Source organism: Heptranchias perlo, chromosome 14, assembly GCF_035084215.1.
Source record: "Heptranchias perlo isolate sHepPer1 chromosome 14, sHepPer1.hap1, whole genome shotgun sequence".
In the NCBI taxonomy this organism is placed as follows: domain Eukaryota; kingdom Metazoa; phylum Chordata; class Chondrichthyes; order Hexanchiformes; family Hexanchidae; genus Heptranchias; species Heptranchias perlo.
This window is the reverse complement of record NC_090338.1, coordinates 59,627,517-59,652,180: the sequence shown is the minus strand read 5'-3', so window position 1 is coordinate 59,652,180 and position 24,664 is coordinate 59,627,517. Positions and strand designations below refer to the sequence as shown.

Sequence of the window (24,664 nt, the reverse complement as noted above, 5' to 3'; positions counted from 1 at the left end):
TGTAATCACCAGGCACTGTTCTGTGACTATACATGCGGTGCTTTTATGGAAACCTTCACACACCTGACGAAGGAGAAAAGCTCCGAAAGCTTGTGATTTTCAAATAAAGCTGTTGGACTATAACCTGGTGTTGTAAGATTCCTTACATTTGTCCACCCCAGTCCATCACCGGCATCTCCACTTCATTTATATACGTAAGGGTCCTAATGTAAGTTTTATGTGGTTGTCGTGCCTGAAAAATAGCCCAACCCAAAATCTAGTCAGATGCCTTTAAAGCATCCTCTGGGCATGGGAAATTTCGATCCCCGAAATTGGCCAAGTTGCCACTGTTTTACGCCTGTACAATGATCACAACGAGATCCAATTTCTACCCTTATATCTTCTGAACCACCAATTTAGTTGTCTACTTTCAGAGATTAAAATGAAACAGAAAAAGGAGGCTTATGACAAATATAAGGTGTGTAATACAGTAGAGAACCAAGCTGAATACAGAAAGTACAGAGGAGATCTAAAAAAGGGAATAAGAGGGGAAAAGAGAGCATATGAGAATAGATTAGTGGCTAACATAAAGGGGAATCCAAACGTCTTTTATAAACATATAAATAGTAAAAGGGTAGTCAAAGGAAGAGTGGGACCGATTAGGGACAAAAAGGAGATCTTCTTGTGGAGGCGATGGGCATGGCTGAGGTACTAAATGAATACTTCGCATCGGTCTTCACTAGAGAAGAGGGTGCTGCCAGTGTAGCAGTAAAGGAGGAGATAGTAGTGATATTGGATAGGATAAAAATAGATAAAGAGGAGGTACTTCAAAGATTGGCAGTACTCAAAGTAAGAAAAGTCACCTGGTCTAGATAGGATGCATCCTAGGTTACTGAGGGAAGTAAGGGTGGAAATTGCGGAGGCTCTGGCCACAATCTTCCAATCCTCCTTAGATATGGGGATGGTGCCAGAGGAATGGAGGATTGCAAATGTTACGCTCCAGTTCAAAAAAGGGGAGAGGGATAAACCCGGTAATTACAGGCCAGTCAGCTTAACGTCAGTGATGGGGAAACTTTTAGAGACAATAATCTGGGAAAAAATTAATTGTCTCTTGGAAAAGTATGGGCTAATAAATGAAAGTCAGCATGGATTTGTTAAAGGAAAGTCATGTTTGACTAACTTGATTGAGTTCTTTGATAAAGTATCAGAGAAGGTTGATGAGGGTAGTGCAGTTGCTGTGTATATGGACTTTCAAAAGGCATTTGATAAAGTACCACATAATAGACTTGTTAGCAAAATTAAGGCCCATGGCAGCGTGGATAGAAAATTGGGCTAAGGGACAGAAAGCAGAGAGTAATGGTGAACGGTTGTTTTTCAGACTGGAGGGAAGTATACAGTGAGGTTCCCCAGGGGTTAGTGTTAAGACCACTGCTCTTTTTCATATATATTAATGACCTAGACTTGAGTATAGAGGGTATAATTTCAAAGTTTGCAGATCACACGAAACTCAGAAATGTAGTGAACAATGTGGAGGATATTAACAGACTTCAGGAGGACATAGACAGACTGGTGAAATGGGCAGACACATGGCAGATGAAATTTAACACAGAGAAGTGTGAAGTAATATATTTTGATCGGAAGAATGAGGAGCGACAACATAAACTAAATGATACAATTTTAAAGGGCGTGCAGGAACAGAGAGATCTGGGAGTGTTGTACACAAATCTTTGAAGGCTGGACATGTTGAGAAGGCTGTTAAAAAAGCATATGGGATCCTGGGGTTTATTGATAGAGGCATGGAGTACAAAAGCAAGGAAGTTATGCTAAACTTTTATAAAACATTGGTTAGGCCACTGCTGGTGTGTTGTGTTCAATTCTGGGCATCACACTTTAGGACAGATGTCAAGGCCTTCGAGAGGATGCAGAAGAGATTTACTAGAAAGGTACCAGGAATGAGGGACTTCTGTTATGTGGAGAGACTGGAGAAGCTGGGGTTGTTCTCCATTAGAACAGAGAAGGTTAAGGGGAGATTTGATAGAGGTGTTCAAAATCATGAATGGTTTTGATTGAATAAATAAGGAGGAACTGTTTCCAATGGCAGATGAGTCAGTAATCAGAGGACACAGATTTAAGGTGATCGGCAAAAGAACAAGAGGCAACATGAGGAAACATTTTTTTACATAGTGAGTTGTTATGATTAGGAATGTACTGCCTGAAAGGGTGATGGAAGCAGATTCAATAGTAACTTTCAAAAGGGAACTGGATAAATACTTGAAGGGAAAAATTTACAGGGCTATGGGGAAAGAACATGGGACTAATTGGATAGCTCTTTCAAAGAGCTGGCACAGGCATGATGGGCCGAATGGCCTCCTCCTGTGATGTACCTACCATGTTGCTATGATTTCAGTAGTTTTGTACGTCATAACAAGTTGCTTCTAAATCCATGCTGACTGTTTCTTATGGTCTCTGCATTATTTAAATAACCATTGAAAGCAGGCTGGATGTCACCATTGGAGATGGAGGATAGGAATCAACAGGGATGGGGTTGATGGGGCTAGGAACAGTGATTGTTGGTTAACAGCCATCTATATGGCAATGGAATGGGATCAATGGAACTGGAGAACAGTGAACAATGAGGGTGGAGGACAGGTGGCGTTGGGCACAGCTCGAGAGCAATGAGATAACTAAAAAGTTGACTGAGGCTAATACTTATGATGATACCTCCGAACGCTGCAGCTTTTGCTTAGGAGCTTTAAGGCTCTGGGTGCGTTTTGGCGTTTTGTCCACGACATCTTCATCCGACTGTTCAGGTTTCACATCTGGCTGCTCCACATCTGACTTCTGAGCCTGAGTGCTCCCTACCTCTTCTCCTGAAGGCAGCCAATGTGTGTCTGAGCAAGGCAAAAGAGGAGAGGGCTAAAACCAAAAGCAACATTTAGTAAAAGCACACTGATTTACAAAGACTGAAAACAGTGCTGAAATATTGAAAACTTTTAATTTTGAAATAAATGCAGACAAGTTAACAATTCCTTAGAAAATAATCTAAAATGATCTCTATTCAAATATCTTATATATCTTTGTCATGAGCAGCATCATGGGACATTTTACTCCATTGAAGGTGATGTATAAATGCAAGTTGTTATTCTATGCATGTGGAAATATAGATGTTCCGATTCATGTCTTGACAATGCCAAACACCCAGCTTTACTGATCCTTATCTAATTGATCCAGACACAATTAAAATATAAAATAGCACAGTAGGTACAGTAACCAAGTATTCCTGCCCTACTGGCATAAAATTAAAAAAAAACACTTTCTTTAGTCTCTGCAATGAACATGTGTTCTGTGTCTGTGTGACATCTACATACACAGTATACAGGATGTTGACATTATAGAGCTGGCTTTACCAATAAGCTATCAGTGGGAAGTCTCACCTGCCGGCCACACATAACAGGAAATCGAGGGTGCTCTACCCATAATTTTCCATCCATTAATATCAACCCCATAAAGAACATAGGCATGGTAAAAGCCATTCAGCTGAACCAGCTCGCTTGATTATTCAAGTCTTTTTTCAAAACTCAACTTTTCCCTACCCCAAGCCCATATTCTTTTATTAATTCATTCTCCTGTTGGATATTGATTTGACATTCATTACACTAGCTGGCAATTTGTCGCAAGTTAATGATTCTTAGCATGTAGAAGCTACTCTTCAATGTGAATATTACTTGTAATATCTTTATGTTATTACCACATCTTCAGGAACGAATGATCTCTGTACATCCTCCTCACTGATTCTCTTTATCACTTTAGAAAGTTTGGACAGTGCTTCCCTTAATATTTTCCAGCAAGATTTATTTGGAGTAGCCTCCACTTGCCTCAATGGAATAACAAAATCTGAAACCATTTTTGTTGTCCTGTTCTAAGTCTTTTCCATTGCCTCTATTCCTTTCCTTAAGTACACAGACCATAACAAGCGGTAATTCTCTCATATACTCTTTCACTTGAGCCTCATATAGTGGGAGTGACACTTCCTTCTACTTCAATAAAACAGGAACACCAATGTCCTGATCCTTTCATGACTTTACGAAAAGACCTCTCATTTCTACGGACTCCTCGTTATCTTACCAGCAAAATCATCAAACAAGATTTGTCCTGGATTTGGCCGAGGGAAACATCTTCAACAAACTCGCAGCTCTCTTATTCTTATTTCCCCATTCTTCCAATTGTAACAAACCAGAGGATGGTCCTTGAGCTTTAATACTTGTGTGGGGTTATGTGAGTGTATGCACAGGTATCAAGTACACAGAGGGCTCAATCGCTCAAAACAACAGACCCTTGTTTCAAAGCTTTCCTATGGATGAGTTGGTACACCCAGGACCTGGCTGCCTTTCTAGAGGTTCAGGTGGATGCTGAAGATTCCATGTCACTATTTAAAGAACAGCAGGGTGTTCTCCTGGTTGTCTGACCAACATCCTTCATTCAACTAATCATCACCAAAATCGCATTGACTGGTTATCCATCTCATTACTATTTCCAGGATCTTGCAGTGTGCAAAATGCCTGTCGCATTTGCCTACATAATAACAGTCACTGCACTTCAAAGTAATTCACTGTATGTGAAATGCTTTGATATGTTTCTGAGATGTGATGTGATGCAGCATAAATGGAAGGCTCTCTTACAATGAACTCTGCAATTATAACCTGTTAATATGGATGACTCATTATAATAAATTTCAACATTATAAACCTCCATTGTAGCAAACTCTTGTCATCACAAACGTCTGCATTTTATAAACTATCATAAACACCCATTTACAAGCTGACATAACAATTATTAATTATAATAAATATCACATTATAACATATTCAGTTATGACAAACTCCTTGTTACAACAAATCTCTCATTATTAGAACTGACTAGCACACATCCGAAGCTTCAATGGAATCAGTGGGGGAAGTATGTCCTTTGATCAGGTGACCGCCTGCTAAGAGCATACTTTGCTGGTTCCCTTGAATTTGTAATAATGAGGTTTGTCTATACAAGTCATGAATCATAGAATCAAAGAAAGTTACAGCACAGAAGGAGGCCATTCAGCCCAATGTGTCCGTGCCGGACGAAAAAGAGCTATCCAGCTTCATCCCACTTTAAAGCACTTGCTCCACAGCCCTGTTGGTTACGGCACTTCAAGTGCACATCCAAGTACTTTTTAAATGAGCTGAGGGTTTCTGCTTCTACCACCCTTTCAGGCAGTGAGTTCCAGTCCCTTTGGGTGAAAATATTTCTCCTCAGCTCCTTTCTAATCCTTCTATCAATTACTTTTAAACCTATGCCCCCTGATCACTCGCCTCTCTGCTAAGGGAAATAAGTCCTTGCTATCCACTCTATCCAGGCCCCTCATAATTTTATACACCTCGATTAAATCTCCCCCCAGCCTCCTCGGTTCCAATGAAAACAACCCGAGTCTATCCAATTTATCCTCATAGCTAAAATTCTCCAGTCCTGGCAACATCCTTGTAAATCTCCTCTGTACCCTCTCTAGTGCAATCACATCTTTCCTGTAATGTGGTGACCAGAACTGTACACAGTACTCAAGCTGTGGCCTAACTAGTGTTTTATACAGTTCTAGCATAACCTCCCTGTTCTTATATTCTATGCTTCGGCTAATAAAGGAAAGTATCCCGTATGCCTTTTTAACCACCTTATCTACCTGTCCTGCTACCTTCAGGGATCTGTGGACATGCACTCCAAGGTCCCTTTGTTCCTCTACACCTCTCAGTATCCTCTCATTTATTGTGTATTCCCTTGCCTTGTTTGCCCTCCCCATTACCTCACACTTCTCCGGATTGAATTCTATTTGACACTTTTTTGTCCACCTGACCAGTCCACTGATATCTTCCTGCAGTCTACAGCTTTCCTCCCCACTATCAACCACATGGCCAATATTTGTACCATCATCAAACTTCTTAATCATGCCCCTTACATTTAGGTCTAAATCATTTATACCACAAAAAGCAAAGAACCTAGTACTGAACCCTGTGGAACCCCACTGGAAACAGCCTTCCAGTCACAAAAACACCCTTCGACCATTACCCTTTGCTTCCTGCCACTGAGCCAATTTTGGATCCAACTTGCCACTTTCCCTTGGATCTCATGGGCTTTTACTTTTCTGACCAGTCTGCCATGTGGGACCTTGTCAAAAGCCTTGCTAAAATCCATGTATACTACATCAAATGCGCTACCCTCATCCACCCTCCTTGTTACCTCCTCAAAACATTCAATCAAGTTAGTCAGACAAGACCTTCCCTTAACAAATCCATGCTGACTGTCCTTGATTAATCCGTGCCTTCCTAAATGACAATTTATACCGTCCCTCAGAATTGTTTCCAATAATTAGTCCACCACCGAGGTAAGGCTGACTGTCCTGTAATTATTCGGTCTATCTGTTTCTCCCTTTTTAAACAATGGTACAACGCTGACAGTCCTCCAGTACCGCACCTGTAGCCAGAGAAGATTTGAAAATGATGGTCAGAGCCTCCGCTAATTCCTCCCTTGATTCTCTTAATAGCCTGGGATACATTTCATCCGGGCCTGGCGATTTATCTACTTTCAAAGATGCTAATCCCCTTAATGTTTCCTCCTTCACTAAGTTTATCCCATCCAATATTTCACACTCCTCCTTAACTACAATGTCTGCATTGTCCTCCTCTTTTGTGAAGACAGACTCAAAATATTCATTAAGAACCATACCCACATCTTCCGCCTCCACACATAGGTTACCTTTTTGGTCTCTAATAAGCCCTACTCTTTCCTTCGTTATCCTCTTGCTCTTTATGTATTTATAAAACATCTTTGGGTTTTCCTTGATTTTACTTGTCAATATTCTTTCATGCCCTCTCTTTGCTTTCCTAATCTCCTTTTTAACTTCACCCCTGCACTTTTTATACTCCTCTAGGCTTTCTGCAGTATTGAGCTCTCGGTGTCTGACATAATCTTCCCTTTTTTGCCTTATCCTACCCTGTATGCTCCTTGACATCCAGGGGGCTCTAGATTTTACATTCCCACCCTTTTTCTTTGTGGGAACATATTTGCTCTGAACCCTCACTATCTCCCCTTTGAATGCCTCCCACTGCTCTGACACTGATTTACCTGCAAGTAGCTGTTTCCAGTCCACTTTTGCTAAATCACTTCTCAGCTTAGTAAAATTAGCCTTTCCTCAATTGAGAACTTTTACTTCTGTTCTATCTTTGTCCTTTTCCATAACTATGCTAAATCTAACTGAATTATGATCACTACCACCAAAATGCTCTCCCACTGATACTCCTTCCACCTACCCAGCTTCATTCCCTAAAACTAAGTCCAGAACTACCCCCTCTCTGGTTGGGCTTGCTACGTATAGGTTAAAAGAGATTTCCTGAATGCATTTTAAGAATTTTGCGCCCTCTATGCCTTTTAAACTGATTCTATCTCAGTTAGTATTAGGGTAGTTGAAATCCCCTACCATTACTGCCCTATTGTTTTCGCACTTCTCAGAAATTTGCCTACATATTTGCTCTTCTATCTCCCTCTGACAGTTTGGGGGTCTCTAGTACACTCCCATCGGTGTGACTGCCCCTTTTTTGTTTTTTAGCTCAATCCGTATGGCCTCATTTGATGATCCTTCTAACATATCATCCCTCCTCACAGCTGTAATTGTTTCCTTTACCAATATTGCCAGCCCCCACCTCCTTTTTTATCTCCCTCTCTATCTCGTCTGAAAACCATGTAACCAGGAATGTTGAGCTGCCATTCCTGCTCCTCTTTAAGCCATGTTTCAGTAATAACTTCCATGTGTCTATCTGTGCCCTCAGCTCATCTGCCTTACTCACTAGACTCCTTGTATTGAAGTATATACCATTAAGCACTGCCAAACTCCTTTGTTATCTATTTTCTAACCGTTGTTTCCTCTGCCTTCCAAACTTGTTTACTAATTTTCTGCCTTCCATTTCCAGCTCTGCTTCTCTCCCTTCTGAATCAACGCTCAGGTTCCCATCCCCCTGCCAAGCCAGTTTAAACCCTCCCTTACAGCACTAGCAAAATTTCTTGCGAGGATATTGGTCCCGGCCCTGTTGAGGTGCAACCCGTCCGGCATGTACAGGTTCCACTTCCCCCAGAACTGGTCCCAATGCCCCAGGAATCTAAAGCCTGAATTGAATGATCAGTAGCGCAGTGGGTACAATAAATGCAGGCTCAATATAGAAGATGGAACTTACACACATTTCCCAGTTTGAGGCAAAAAAGAGGAGAAAAACAAGAGTTAAACATTGGAGATGGTGCAGAACGTGTTCAGAACATTTTAACACATTAGGGCAATACATACCGAGGGTGATCTGTGTAGCAACATTGTAAAGCCATTCTTTTTGAATGCATTTTTGTAATTTTTATAATTTGTTCCGACAGAAACATTTGATACTGCATCTTGTCATCAGTTTTTTTTTACAATATACCAAGTTAGCAGTTACCCTACATAAGCCCTAATTTTGCTAGGCCTCCTGTCATTGGTGGGGACTTGCACACTGCCTGTGTGGGTCATAAAATCTGACGTGGGACCTTGAGCACTTGACGCAGTAGGCGCCGATCCTGGAGGGCAGCTTTAGTTGTTTTTTTGAGGCCTCCACTTCAAGATTGTGTGGGCCTCATAAACACCTATTAATTAGCTCCTGATGGACCTCCGCCCAATTTTGTGCGAGGCTATGTTCACTGCATAAGTCTCACCCGTAAAAATTGGGCATTTTGGGCCTGTTCCCAGCAAGTCTTTCTTGGTACATCGTACAAGGATGGGCCCTATATACCACACCCATTGCCAACCACACAAGGAGAAACAGAAGAATCATAAATACCATATCCCATGGCAACCACACAAGGAGAAACCCTATATACTATGCACACAGCATAAATGCATAAGGAGGGACGTACTCTATTACAGAGTCCATCAGTCACACAGTAATAATTTGTGTTCTCATGGCATTAGTCAGTCATTAACAAAAGGCTGCACAATCATGAGGTCAGTTCCACAGATAAAGAAGCCTGCATCTTCCATTTGGCTTTTGCACTGGCGGAGGTGTGGTGGGCTGGGGCTTCCACCCACCACAAGCATGCGGCCCTGACTCTGACTGATTTTCTGGAGTGGAGGTTACTTGACTGTGAGCGGGTGGAGAATGGCTGTGGCAGGGCTAGGAGCGTGGGCAGTGGCCTCTGGGGCAGTTGAAGAGCGTCCAAATTTATTTTCTGGAAAATATTTCATGCTTGGGGTGGGGTGGGGAGGGGAGTTAAATAAATTTCCTTGTGATTAATTAAACTCCCTTTGGGGGATTTAACTTTAAATCTGCCTGCCACCCATAGCAATACTGGATGCCAGGGATGTAGAGGCATTGTTAAGGTACAAATAACAGGAAATATTTCATATGATGTAATCTCATCAACTGCCCCTAATTATAATAAATCTGTCCAAATATGCCAAAGGTGGCTGGCGTGAGCAGGGAGCTGATGAAGCAGCTCCTGAAAAATATTCTGCCGCACCCTGTTTAAGTTATGCCCAGGAGTTGGTGTAAATCAAGTGGAAAATCTAAACTAATATCAGCACTGTTGTGAGCCTGGTCAGTCAATCACTGGGCAATGTATAATGAGGTGCTATTCCCCTGCACTCTCACAGAGTAGTTAATCACACAGCAATAAAACTGCATGCATACGCACACTTCCTGCTTATTCCAGACCAAACTGAAAAAATCTGGACCTTCTTCCTTCTAACCATCCAAATCCATCTCATTTTATGTATCATTAACTGTCTAATTCCACCCCCAATGTCCTTGGCACAGCCTAACTGCTAACCTTGCTTCGTACAGAATACACAGTACACTCTGTTCTCCAGCGATGAATCAACTATTACCATGAACTGCCGACAAATTTCCTTTATCCAAAGACTACTGACACAGGATGGTAGACAGTGCTCATTGCACGTCTGCATCAGTGATCATTAACTGAGCAGACACAATGGGGAGACATCGAGTGAATGATGGAGAAGGCAGAACTTGGAATCACTCTGGCCCACATAGAGCTGAGCTAATGTCTGACCGGTTACTCATCATGTTATAAAAGAGCTCGTCAATATTCTACACACATACAGTGCAGCTGAGCAGCTTCAATCAAACACTGCAGCCAAGTAACTAATCTTTGTTTACTCAGCTCAAGCAGACCTCATGTTTATTCAGAACATGTAGTTACCCCTGTGATGCTGAGGCAGTGCACTAGCAGAGCCCTTGCATTACTAAGTTTAACTATTTCAATCTGTAAGGGATACAGTAAATGTAGCCCACAGAGCAGACAGTCCTTCAATTTCCAGGGTCACCTGCATATGATCCCAATTATCATGTAGATTTATTCTGTAGAAAAAACTCTTAACACATATGAAAATGCATTGGGGGCCATTTTGATTTTGTACGATAGTGTAAAACTGGAGATAGCAAATCGGCAGCCCGTTTTACATCTCTCCCGATTTTTACTTACATTGACTTCAATGGAAATAAAAATCAGGAGAGATGTAAAACAGGCTGCCGATTTGCTATCACCCTTTTTACGCTATCGCACAAAGTGAAAATTACCCCCACTGTCCCACATTTAGCTCAAATGTGATGGATAATGCTTTCAAGCATTAATATGCACCTGTATGTAACATTTTCAACGGTGTCAGCTGATGGCACTAGAAGATGCCTCTAAAATGGAATTCTACGTAGTCTATTTATCAAATCAATAACAACTGCCAGGACTAGCATCCAAATGTGTGAATAACCAGCTAACATTAGACATTCTCCAATGAACAATCAAATTATTACTTGCAACAAATCTTATCAGAGGCAAAGCGATGGCCGCAGTCACCCCACAGCACGCTGATGAAGTCAGAACAACAGCAGCAATGGTAACGGGTAGGGGAGCAGTGAAAACTGTTATCTAGCTTTTTCTGAAGGCTAGTGACTGTGTTGTGTGTGTGTGTCCTCTCTCCAGAAGCCATTTCCATCCCAGCATGGAGAAGAAAATTTAAAATTAACGTGAGACCAGGCTGGATGAAACTGATGATCTGTGCAGGGTCTGGGAGCAATGTAGTACTGCACACTCCTCCTCCATTTAGGGTTTAGAAGTATGGAGTGGTGGGGGAGACAAATCACAGTATCCGACCCTCCAAATCTAATTGAAATGATAATGATGAATATGATGTCCACAATGACTCCTTAATACAGCACTGCACTATCAGCACACTCAGGAAGGGAGCAGGAGAACAGAACCTGCATTTCGACTTCTTGATGTTGTTTGCCCGAGTGGCTGGTTCAATGACCACAGGAATAATGTGTCCTGAATGAGTGATTTTTTGAAACGTACCAGGATCATTTACCGTTTCCAGAATGTTGCTTGTGGAAGTTCTGATGTGGGGGTCTGTACTGCGCAGGTGGATTGTGTCTTCATCTCTGAGCAGCGTCAGATCCTGCACGCTGAAACTCCGCAGCTTGTCTGAGAGCACTCCTTGACCCTGGCAACGAAACAGATGGGTGATGTTATCAGCAGGATGAAATCTGACAGCAGTATCACAATTAACCATTAAAGTTGGTGAGTGAGGACACAACTGGAAGTTACTCTCCAAGTCAGTGTGAGAGGCCCCAACACTTAAACACTATTGTTTGCAAACCAAAATTAAAGGTAGACTTACCTATACTACTGAGAAGAGGGGAAGGTACTTTATTAAGGTTATAGGAAAAAAATTCCAAATATGCAGGGGAGCATCAGAAGTACTGGCAATTTCTGTATTACACACCACAGATCAAAGGGATACACAATCAGGGGTGGGGAGGACTTCACAGCCCACTTCTCACTAGAATACTAGGGATCCTCAGATACCCGCCACAAGGTGGCATGTCCCTACTGCTAAATGATTAGAAACTACAAGTTCACCTTCCCCCTCCATTGGATAGATATTTATCAAAATGTCACTTCCACCCCCTTACTGTGTGTAGGATGTGTGTGAAGATGGAAGTGTCGATGTCTGTGTGACGGGAAGAACATGCAGACTGACAACAGGTTGGTGGACAGAGCCACACAGTGTCCAACAGCTAATCGATGTGGCAGCAGATAAGGAAGAGGTTTAACCATCTAAGGATGTCTGCAAAAATAGGCTTCAAGGAGATCCTGAACATTTACCTGAGGAAGGAGGAAGTCTCCGAAAGCTTGTGAATTTAAAATAAAATTGCTGGACTATAACTTGGTGTTGTAAAATTGTTTACAATTGCAAAAATAAGGTGAGCGCATTATTTCACCATACTAAGTAGACGGGCAAATTATCCATATCACCAAGAGTTTCCACTCATCCTGTCACACCATAACGGAGGCTACATGGTAAGGTCTCACAAATCAGCTCTTTCCAAGCTTCATATCCATGTCCCTATTGTAGCAGGTCACAATTTATTACTGCCACTTCAAACTGGAACTGTAGTCGCATTACCATTTAGAAATGCAAGCCCACAAACCAACCTTTCAGCTACCCGCATGATGCATATTCATTTACTCACACACAAGGTGGGATACAGAGTGGACACTTGGGTCTCTCTTTAAGTGTTCTTCAAACTTCCAATATTTGAACACAGGACAACAAGGAGCAAACCTTAATTTTAGATCTTTGATTCGGTTTGAACATTCCATGGTCAATGCCCTACGGCCTGAGAATACCAATGAAGTGGGTCGGTGTGAAGTTCGAAGTTTGCACAACGCTCAAGGCTCGTACTATCCTGTTCATCCTATTTTTCCTTCCCTTATTCACCGAATCATTCACTCACTCACACGTATACATTCCAGCACACCACCATGACACATGTTATTAGAGGTGTTAGAAGGGGTGTCTTTTGACAGTTTTCTAATATATGTTCCTCTTCCTTTATTATTAATTGTTGGGATGCAGGTGACATTGCGAAGGCTGCATTTATTGACCATCCCTAGTTGCCCTGAGGAAGTGGTGTTTGGCTGTTTCCTTAAACAGTTGTATTCCTTGTGCTGATTGTGCTCTCACTGGGGTGTTAGGTAGGGAGTTCCAGGATTGTGACCTGGCGATAATGAAGTACACCGATATATGTCCAAGTTAGGATGGGGTTTAACCTGCAGGGGAACTTGGAGGGGATGGTATTCCCATGATCTCGCTGCTCTTATCCTTCTTGGTGATAGAAGTTGGGCTGGGAGGTACTTTTGAAATAAACTTGGTGAGTTTCTGTAGTGCATCCTGTAGACAAAAATAAATGCTGCCACAGTGTGCTGGTGGTGAAGGGGTTCATAGCAGTGGCAGAGGACTGATAAAGTCTACTGTGTCTACTGTGGGTTAAGCTTCTTGAACATTGTTGCAGCTGCACCCATCCAGGTGATTGGCTGATTCCATCGTACTCCTGATTTGAGCGTTGTGTGTGGTGAAGGGGTTTGAGGTGGTTCACTTAAGCTGGCAAATGGTGACCCCCAAGATGTTGATGTTGGAGGACTCAGCAATGAGAAATGGTTGGACATTTTCATGGATATGGTCATTATCTTCCTTTTATGTGGCACAAATGTTATCTGACATTTGTCAGCCCAAGCCTTGATGTTATCCAGGTCCTGCTGTAGACCTTTTTTTTATTCATTGATGGGATGTAGGCGTCGCTGGCGAGGCCAGCATTTATTATCCATCCCTAATTGCCCTTGAGAAGGTGGTGGTGAGCCGCCTTCTTGAATCGCTGCAGTCTGTGTGGTGAAGGTTCTCCCACAGTGCTGTTCGATATGGAGTTCCAGGATTTTGACCCAGCGACGATGAAGAACGGCGATATATTTCCAAGTCAGGATGGTGTGTGACTTGGAGGGGAACGTGCAGGTGGTGTTGCCCTTGTCCTTCTAGGTGGTAGAGGTCACGGGTTTGGGAGGTGCTGTCAAAGAAGCTAGCATGTGCTGCTTCATTATCAGAGGAGTTGTGAATGGAGTTGAACGCTGTACAACCATCAGCATACAGCCCATTCCTGACCTTATGATCAACATCATTGATGAAGCAGCTGAAGATGGCTGGGCTAAGATCGCTACCCTGAGGAACTTTACCAGGAATGTCCTGGCCTCCAAGAATCATGGCTATCTTCCTCCATGACAGGTATGACTCCAGCCACTGGAGTTTTCTGTTTGATCCCTATTGACCTCAATTCTGTTAGACCTCCTTGCTGCTATACTCTGTTCAATGCTGTTTTGATGTTGAGGGTAGTTACTCTCACCTCTCACCTCAATTCTTGTGTCCATGCCAAGATGAAAGCTGTGACAAGATCTGCAGCTGAGTGGGATAGAAAATACTTGGGGTCAATTTTCTATGCGCAAGTGTAGATGCCAATGTCATAGCTGCACTGGAATAACTTGGCTAGAGATTTGCTAGTTCTGGTGTGATCTTCAGTGCTACATTCAGGATGTTGTCAGGGCCCACAGTCTTTGCTGTGTTCAGTGTACGCGCCACTTCTTAATGTCACACGGAGTGAACCAAATTAGTTGGAAACTGGCATCTATGCTGGTGAGGACCTCAGAAGATGACTTAGCGGGATCATCCTCTTGGCAATTTGGACTAAAGATACTTGCAAACATTTCAGCCTTGTTTCTTGCACTCACATGCGAGGCTCTGCCATAGTTGAGGATGGAGATGTTCATGGAGCCTCCTCCTCCCATTAATTGCCTAATTATCCACTACCATTTTTGACTGGATGTGCTAGAGCTACAAAGCTTTGTTCTGCTTCATTGGTTGTGGGACCATTTAGCTCTGTCTATAGCCTGCTGCTTTAGGTATTTGGCATGCAGGTAACCCTGCGTTGTAGCGTACCTAAGTAGGTGTCTCATTCTAAGGTATGCTTGATGCTGCTCCAAGGACACCCTTCTACACTTCCCAGTTAACCAGGGTTGATCTCCTGGCTTGATGGTAATGGAGGAATGAGGGCTTACATATTGTGGTGGTATACAATTCTGCTGCTTATGATGTTCACCCACAGTGCCTCAGAGATGCCCTCAGGGATGGGCTCCTAGATCTGTACTTAGTCTGTCCCACTTAGCACTGTGCTAATGCCACACAAATGATGGAGGTCAAGTAGGTTGCTCCCTCCAGTACCTGACACAGGTCCAATTTGGCAGCTATGTCCTTTAGAATTTGTCCAGCTTGGTCAGTGGTGGTATTACGGAGCTATTAAGTGATTGAGATTGAAGCCCCTCCACCCAGAGTATCCTCCAGTGAAATAGGACATACCCACAAATAGTGATGAAGGAGTATAGGATATTGGCTGACGGATATGACTCTGTGAGTACGACTGGATCAAGATGTTTCTTGACTAATCTGTGCGACAGCTCTTCCAATTTGGGCACCAGTCCCCATATGTTAGTGAGGAGGACTTTGTAGGGTCAGCTGGGCTGGGATTGTCTGGATCTTGTTCTGGGTTGTTGCCGTTAGATTTGTTTGCTATTTCTCTTATGATTCTGTTCTATAGTGATTGTTGTACAACTGCGTGGTTTGCTAGGTTACTGCAGAAGGCATTAAGAGAAAAACTGGAGCCATACAGTGAGCCAGATGGGTTTTTACAACAATCCAGCAGCTTTCATGGTCATTTCGTTTGGTGCTAGCCCACAAATGATCAGATTACTGAATTCAATTTCACAACTTGCCATAGTGGGATTTAAACTGAGAATCTCTGGGTTGCTAGTCTGGTGGCATAACCACTATACTGCGGTACACATTGAACCCTAACAACTAGCCACAGGTTCCAATGGCATCCAAGAAGCTAGCACCTCACAGCACCCTGCATCATTCAATCATTCCTTCTTTAGCAAGCACCAACACTGGTACATCTATCCAGGGGGATTTAAATAGTCCGTTTGAGGAGGGCAAACGAGGTGTTTGACAGAGCACAAGTGAAGAGGAGCAGAAACAAATGACAGTGGCATTGGAGGAGTAAGAACCTACATTTAAAGAAGGATACACTAATGTTTTTTAATCTCATTAAAGCGTATGCTAAGCACTCTGCAAAGTGGCAGGGACTGTGGAAGACTCCAATACCTGCCTTTGTACAGTCATGATTGCTTAACAGAAATGCAGTCCGGCATAAAGCACATGGCATCTCGAGGGGCCATCTGCAGTAAAACACGAGTGCCAGAGGTCCTAAGCACAAGCAGAGTATCTCTTATGAATTCTTGCACTGCAGAGGCTCTTTTGTCCAGCTTCAACATTCTGGGGGATTAGATGGGGAGAGCGATTACACAGAGCTTAACTACCTTCATGGCTGCCTGATGTCTATCTCTACACAGATGAGTGTACATGATGAGGATGTGTCCAGCAGCCAGGGTATGCTTTCAGTTCCACACAGATGAGGCTGCAGCTCCTCAGGGTGAAGCCACATCCAGTCCATTCACCATGACCCACTGAAATGACAAGAGTTGTGCCAGAAAATGGGCAGGATCAGCAAGTGACTTTAGTTACAGCAGCTGTAGGGTATCTCTTGATCCAACACAAGGAAGTAGAGGGCCACCTCAAAGTCAAGAACCTCTCACTGACACTCAGCTGCCAAACACCTCACTTACGCTTGCCACTGGGGGAACAATAGAAGGAGCAGAAGATTAGGATGTTAAGCAAACAAAGCATTCACCGTCAATAAGGGCAAAAACTAGCCACATAATCTCATCACTTTTAGGTTATTAAATATGATTGCACTTTATTTCAACTCTTTCCATAGAGTTTTTTTCCTACAGGTGTAGAATAAGGGATTGACAAATGAAAAGACTGGCATCCATGTTAGTTGAGTTAGCGTAGAGGCCAATGTTGCTGAAGATGTTTTGGCCATGCACTACGCATAAGTGTGGAGAGAACTGTTAAATGCATTGGACTGATGTGGCACGTAGTTGAAGGTCTTCTCCATGAGAGCTGGTCTTACAGTTCGATCCTTGCTGGCAGCAATGGTCATTCAGCAGGTTACTTTCTGAATGATTATGAGATTTTTGCTCTGCCACAATTAGGCCTGTCCACATGGCAAAGTTATGAAGCATGCAGCAGACTGCGATAACCGTGATGACATTGGCGGGGCTGTATTGTTAGGTGGCCCTGGATCTGTCCAGGAGTCTGAAGCGTTACTTCAAGATGTCTAGAGCGTGTTCACTATGGGATTAAATCCAGACAAGACAGAAGCTTCTGGTTGGGGGGGTGGGGGGGGGGGTGGGTGGGTGTAGCTGCCAGGGAAGCCCATACAAAGGAGGGCAATAGCAGATTCTATTGTCAATTTAACTGGCCATTTCTGACATGGACAGCTGTGGGGAAAGGTAGAAGCTTGTTAGTTTACAATAAGCCTCATCTCACTAGAATGTTCAGCAGTTTGCTTTCTGGAAGATAGGAGAAAGGTCCATGGGAACACATGCAAGATTACAGTATCCAGTGGACTCAACAAGGGGCTTCATTGTTATGACTCCCCAGCACGCACTTTCGTATGACTAGATATTGGCCAGTGAACGTAAATGCCTGATAAGGGACACAACGGCTGCTTACAAGAATGCACAGTAATACTTAACACCGAAGAGGATACCCAGTGCAAACCCGGAATTTATAACACCTCTATAAGGTCATCTCTCTGGTGTCACAGTTCAAGGTTCAAGACCCCGAATTTCTCGAGTCTTATCTGAGCCCTCTAAGACTGGGGATCATCCTTATCGTTCTTCTTTGTACTGCTTCCTGGACTGGAATTTCTCCCATGCATCTCAGTGTTCAGAACTGGACACAGTACTCAAGGTATGGTCTAACCAGAGCAGTGTAAATTTGATTATGTCTTCTTCTGGCTTGTACTCTGCTATTTTAGCTATATCATTCAACATTTTATTGAATTGGTTGATTGCCACTCTGTATTGCTTAGACATTTTGAGCATCACATTTTAGTCCAAGGTCTTTTTCAACTTCATTCTTAGCTATTTCAACGCCATTCATGAATATATATCTTGCCTATTTTTCCTTCCTATGTGTAGGATTTTACATCTCCCTGTATTAAATTTCATCTGCCAGTGTTCTGCCCACTTACATATTGGTTCAGCTCATTTGGTAATTTCTGAAATGCCTCCTCTGATTTCACTGCCTCTCTCAGTTTGGTATCATCTGAAAATTTGACTAATTTGCACTGGGTTTCTGAATCCCAAGCATTGATGTAAATTAGATACAGTTGTGGTACCAACACTGATCCCCAGGGGCACCCCACTCATATTCCACCCCCCACCCCCACATCGCAACATAACTCCTCTTGGTGCTTCTGTCCTTCAGTCAATTTCTAATTCATATCAAAGATTTTGCCTGCATCGCCAGAGCTTTGAGCTTACCTAATAGCGTTTTATGTGGAACTTTGTAAAATGACTTCTGGAAGTCAATGTACAACACATTATAGGGCTTACACAGTACACTTAGGATGTTACTAGCTCAAAGAAGTCAAGAATGTTGGTTAGGTGGGTTTTTCCCATCTGAACGGATGTTTACTGCTTTAGTTATGATGGTACAGATAATCTTCAAATTATTCCATTATTTTACTCAGTATTGAAGGAAGGCTAATGGATCTGTAGTTGTCTAATTTGTCATCCTTTTTGAACATGGGCACAATGTTAGCCAGTTTCCACTCTAGTAGAACCTCTGCAGGTCCAGTAATTCCCTCATAATTATTGTTAATGGCTCACAAATCTCTTCTTTGGTTTTCTTTACAGCCTGAGATAAGTATCGTTCATCCCTGGGTATTTATATTTTTGAGTCCTTTTAGCCTGTATAATCCTTCTATCTCAGTTATACTGAAGTCATTAACTTTGCCTGAGATAAACTCTTTGTAGGGAGGATATGTTGCTTGTGTCTTCCCTTGTGAATACTTAGAGGAAGTAATCTTTCAGAATATTTATTATCTTGTGCTCATCTTCTATTTAGGATCGTAGAAAAGTTACAGCACAGAAGGAGGCCATTTGGCCCATCGAGTCCGCCCCGGCTCTATACAAGTGCAATCCAGCTAGTCCCACTCCCCTGCCCTTTCCTCGTAGCCCTGCAAATTTTTTTCATTCAAGTACTTATCCAGTTCCCTTTTGAAGGCCATGATTGAATCTGCCTCCACCATCCCCTCAGGCAGTGCATTCCAGATCCCAATCACTTGCCGCGTAAAAAAGCTTTTCGTCATGTCACCTTTGGTTCTTTCGCCAATCACCTTAAATCTTTGTCCTCTGGTTCTTGACCCTTCCTCCAATGGGAACAGTCTCTCTCTCTCTCTATCTAGACCCTTCATGATTTTGAATACCTCGCAACTGTCTCTGTTCCAAGGAGAAGAACCCCAGCTTCTCCAGTCTATCCACGTAACTAAAGGCCCTCGTCCCTGGAATCATTTTAGTAAATCTCTTCTGCACCCTCTCTAAGGCCTTCACATCCTTCCTGAAGTACAGTGCCCAGAACTAGACAGAATACTCCAGTTGTGGTCGAACCAGTGTCTTCTCAAGGTTCATCATGACTTCCTTGCTTTTGTATTCTATGCCTCTATTTATAAAGCCCAGGATTCTATATGCTTTTTTAACCCCTTTCTCAACCTGCCCTGCCACCTTCAACAATTTGTGCACATGTACCCCCAGATCTCTCTGTTCCTGTATCCCTTTTAGAGTTGTGCCCTCTAGTTTATATTGCCTCTCCTTGTTCTTCCGACCAAAATGTATCACTTCGCATTTTTCTGTGTTAAATTTCACCTGCCACGTGTCCGCCCATGCCACCAGTCTGTCTATATCCTCTTGAAGTCTATTACTATGCTCCTCACTGTTTACTACCCTTCCAAGTTTTGTGTCATCTGCAAATTTTGAAACTCTGCCCTGTACACCCATGTCCAAGTCATTAATATATGTCAAGAAAAACAGTGGTCCCAGCACTGACCCCTGGGGAACATCACTGTACACCTCCCTCAAGTCCGAAAAACAACCATTCACCACAACTCTCTGTTTCCTGTCATTTAGCCAATTCTGTATCCATGATGCTACTGCCCCCTTTATTCCATGGGCCACAATCTTGATGATAAGCCTACTGTGCTGCACTTTATCAAACACCTTTTGAAAGTCCATATACACCAGATCAACTGCAATGTCCTCATCTACCATCTCTGTTACCTCATCAAAAAACTTTATCAAGTTAGTTAAACACGATTTGCCTTTAATAAATCCGTGCTGGCTTTCCCTAATCAATCTACCCTCGTCCAAGTGACTGTTAATTCTGTCCCGGATTATCGTTTCTAAAAGTTTCCCCACCACTGACGTTAAACTGACTGGCCTATAGTTGCTGGGTTTATCCTTACACCCTTTTTGAACAAGGATGTAACATTTGCAATTCTCCAGTTTTCTGGCACCACCCCCGTATCTACGGATGTTTGGAAGATTTTGGCCAGTACCGCCGCAATTTCCATCCTTACTTCCCTCAGCAACCTCGGATGCATCCCGTCCGGACCGGGTGACTTATCTACTTTAAGTACAGCTAGCCTTTCAAGTACCTCTTTATCAATTTTTAGCCCATCCAGTATCTCAACTATATCTTCCTTTAGTGAGACTCCGGCAGCATCTTCTTCCTTGGTAAAAACAAATGCAAAGTACTCATTTAGTATCTCAGCCATCCCCTCTGCCTCCATGAGTAGATCTTCTTTATGGTCCCTAATCAGCCCCATCCCTCCTCTTACTAACCGTTTACTGTTTACATGCCTGTAGAAGACTTTTGGATTCCCTTTTATGTTGGCCACCAGTCTACTCTCATACTCTCTTTGCCCCTCTTATTTCCTTTTTCACTTCCCCTCTGAACTTTCTATATTCTGCCTGGTTCTCACTTGTGTTATCAACCTGACATCTGTCATACGCTCCTTTTTTCCATTTCATCTTACTCACTATCTCTTTTGTCATCCAGGGAGGCCCAGCTTTAATTGCCCTATCTTTCTGCCTGATGGGAATGTGCCTAAAATGTATCCAAACAATCTCCTCCTTAAAGGCTGCGCACTGTTCAATTACAGTTTTGCCTGCCAATCTTTGATTCCAATTTATCCAGGCCAGATCTGTTCTCATCCCATCGAAATTGGCTCTCCTCCAATTGAGTATTTTTACTTTAGAGTGGTCCGTGTCCTTTTCCATAGCTATTCTAAACCTTATGATTCTATGTTCGCTGCTCCTTAAATGCTCCCCCACTGACTCTTGCTCCACTTGGCCCACCTCATTTCCTAGAATGAAGTCCAGCAATGCCTATTTCCTCGTTGGGCCGGAAACATACTGGTTAAGAAAGTTATCCTGAACACATTTCAAAAATTCCTCCTCCTCTGTGCCCCTTATATTATTATTGTTATCTCAGTCTATATTAGGGTAGTTGAAGTCTCCCGTTATCACTACTCTCTGGCTTTTGCACCCCTCTGTAATTTCCCTGCAAATTTGCTCCTCTATATCCTTCCCACTGGTTGGTGGCCTATAGAATACACCCAGTAGTGTAATGGCACCTCTTTTATTTCTTAACTCTAACCAAATAGATTCTGTCCTTGACCCCTCCAGGACATCCTCTCTCTCCAGTACTGCAATATTCTCCTTAATCAATACTGCCACCCCACTGCTTTCTTTCCTTCCCTATCTTTCCTGAACACCTTGTATCCAGGAATATTTAGTATCCAATCCTGCCCTTTTTTGAGCCAGGTCTCAGTTATCACCACAACATCGTTTACCCATGTGGCTATTTGTGCCTGCAGCTCACCAACCTTGTTTACCGCGCTTCGTGCGTTTACATACATGCACTGCAAACCAGTCTTAGACTTTCTTTTACTCTGTCTTAGTCTGATCCCACCTAATACTGTACTATTACTTGCTCTAGTGTGTCCCTTGTTTCTCCTTTCCATTGCTACATCCTGGCGCCCATCCCTCTGCCAAAATAGTTTAAACCCTCCCCCACAGCACTAGCGAACCTGACCACAAGGACATTGGTCCCAGCTCCGTTGAGGTGCAACCCATCGGCCAGTACAGGTCTCAACTTCCCCAGAACTAGTCCCAATGCCTCAGGAATCTAAAGCCCTCCCTCCTGCACCATCTCTCCAGTCATGCATTCATCTGCTCTATCCTCCTATTTCTATGCTTACCAGCGCGTGGCACCAGGAGTAATCCGGAGATTACTACCCTTGACGTCCTGCTTCTTAATCTCTTTCCTAACTCCTTAAAATCTGCCTGCAGGACCTCATCCCTCTTTCTACCTATGTTGTTGGTACCAATATGGACCACGACCTCTGGCTGTTCACCCTCCCCCCTGCAGAACGTTCTGCAGCCATTCAGTGACATCCTTGACCCTGGCACCAAGGAGGCAACTTACCATCCTGGAATCATGTCTGCAGCCACAGAAACGTCTGTCTGCTCCCCTAACTATAGAATCCCCTATCACTATTGCTCTCTTTTCTCCTCCCCCCGTACAGCTGAGCTATTCATCTTGCTGTGGACTTGGCTCTGGCTGCACTCCACAGAGGAACCCTCTCCCTCACCAGTATTCAGAAGCGAGATACCCTCAGGGGACTCCTGCACTACCTGCCTGGTCCTCCTTGTGTGTTTGGCGGTCACCCAGTCACTCTCTGCCTGCACTTTCATGCTTGTTTGCATTTTTTATGGTTCTCATTTGTTCTCTGACTGCTCTCTTACTAATGAAATACAGAAATACCCTTTTAACATTCTTCTGCATGTTCTTACATTCATCCCAGTAAACCCCATCCACTCTCTGCCTGCAGGATTTGTTACAGTCATTTATTTCTCTGGATGTTGCTTTTGATTTGTCTATTAATTTATTTAGGGTCGTGCCCAGTTAATCTAAGCTTGCTAGTTTTCGGTATATATTTATCCTGCAAGCTTAACATTATGGCTTTAAAGTTTTTCTTTATTTAAGTGTAGCTGAACAGCCAGGTAACTGATTTTGCTGATGTCCCCTGTGGTAGCTTGAAATTAGCATAAAAGTTCAGTCATGTGAAGACCTGATTACCACTGGAAGATTCCCCCTGCAGGTTAACTTCATGCAAACAAAGAATTTACATATACATAAATATATATATATATATAATATATATATATATATATATATATATATATATATATATATAGTATCGTTCACATCTTCAGGATGTCACAAATGCTTCACAGCTAAATAATTACTTTTGAAGATAGCTACTGTTGTTTGGTAGACAAACACAATAGCCAATTTGCACACAGCAAGGTCTTACAAACTGCAGTGAGATGAATGAACAGCTGATCTGTTTTTGGTGGCATTGGTTGAGAGATAAATGTTGGCCAGGACATCAGGAGAACTCCCCTGTTCATCTTTGAATAAGGCCATGGGATCTTTTATATCCACCTGAACAGGCTGATGGGGCCTGGGTTAAGAACCTCACCTAAAAAGACAGCATCTCTGACAATGCAGCACTTTCTCAGCACTGCACTAAAATGTCAACCTAGGTTATGTGCTCAAGCCCTGGAATGGCTCAATCAAAAGGTAAGGCGGCTACCATTCAAGTCAAGCTCACACTCAGCTGGCATTGCTCCCCAGTGAAGCTGAGCCTGCAAAGTCCATTTTGCTCAGACATTTCCAGGTAGGTATGCCTGAATTTCTGATGATGGCTATATGGTTAAGAATGGGTATGGCACTCACCTCTAGACCCTGCCTCACATCCCTCCAAAAAAAAGAGGAATCTCCATCTCCTGAATTTTGATTGTAGCAATGATAAATTTTGCCAGGCAAAAATCTGGCCAGAAAATATCCAAAAAAAACCCCCAAAGAACAAACATGGATCAATTCTACTGCCACAGTCCCAAAATTAAAGGCCACTTTCATACACGGCCAAATGAGCTGCTTCCCCTTTAAACAGAGACTTCCCCAGGCCAGAACAAGTTTGACTCTGATCGCTCATTTGTTACAGCAATGTGAAGGTGTAGCGCATTCTTTCTGAGAACATTAGGAAGTCAAGGCTGAGTTAATTTCAATATAATTTCAATGCAGTACTGAGGGAGTGCTGCATTGTCAGATGTGTTTAGCTTGAAAGTAATATACATAGAATGTACAGCACAGAAACAGGCGTTTGTGCTCCACACAAGCCTGCTTCCACCCTACTTCATCTAACCCTATCAATATATCCCGTTCCTTTCTCCCTCATGAGTTTAATTGAGCTTCCCCTTAACTGCATCTTTGCTAGTTGCCTCAACCACTGTCTGGGTAAAGAAGTTTCTCCTAAATCCCTTATTGGTGACTATTATTTCTTTATGGCCCCTAGTTTTGGTCTCCCCCAAGTGGAAACATCTTCTCTATGTCTATCAAACCATTTCATAATCTTAAAGACCTCTATCAGGTCTCTTTTCCAGAGAAAAGTGCCCCAATCTGTTCAATCTTTCCTGATGGTATAACCCCTCAGTTCTGGTATCATCCTTGTAAATCCTTTTTGTACCTTCTCCAGTGCCTCTATATCCTTTTTATAATATGGAGACCAGAACTGTGCACAGCGTGGTCTAACCAAGGTTCTACACAAGTTTCTCTGCTTTTCAATTCTACCCCTCTAGAAATGAACCCAAGTGCTTTGTTTGCTTTTTTTTAAATAGCTTTATTAACCAGTGTTGCTACTTTTACTGA

At 42.8% G+C, this 24,664-nt stretch overlaps 1 protein-coding gene across 1 annotated transcript in view; it reads right to left on the bottom strand.

Annotated features, from left to right (window-relative positions):
* LOC137332166 (receptor expression-enhancing protein 2-like) overlaps positions 1–24,664 on the bottom strand; it is a 103,882-nt gene that overhangs the window by 5,658 nt on the left and 73,560 nt on the right. Inside the window, exons 6-7 of the mRNA XM_067995872.1 lie at positions 11,386–11,533; positions 2,701–2,870 (exon numbers count right to left, since the gene is read on the bottom strand). Coding sequence (XP_067851973.1) covers positions 2,701–2,870; positions 11,386–11,533 — 318 coding nt within the window. The remainder of the gene's footprint in view (positions 1–2,700; positions 2,871–11,385; positions 11,534–24,664) is intronic.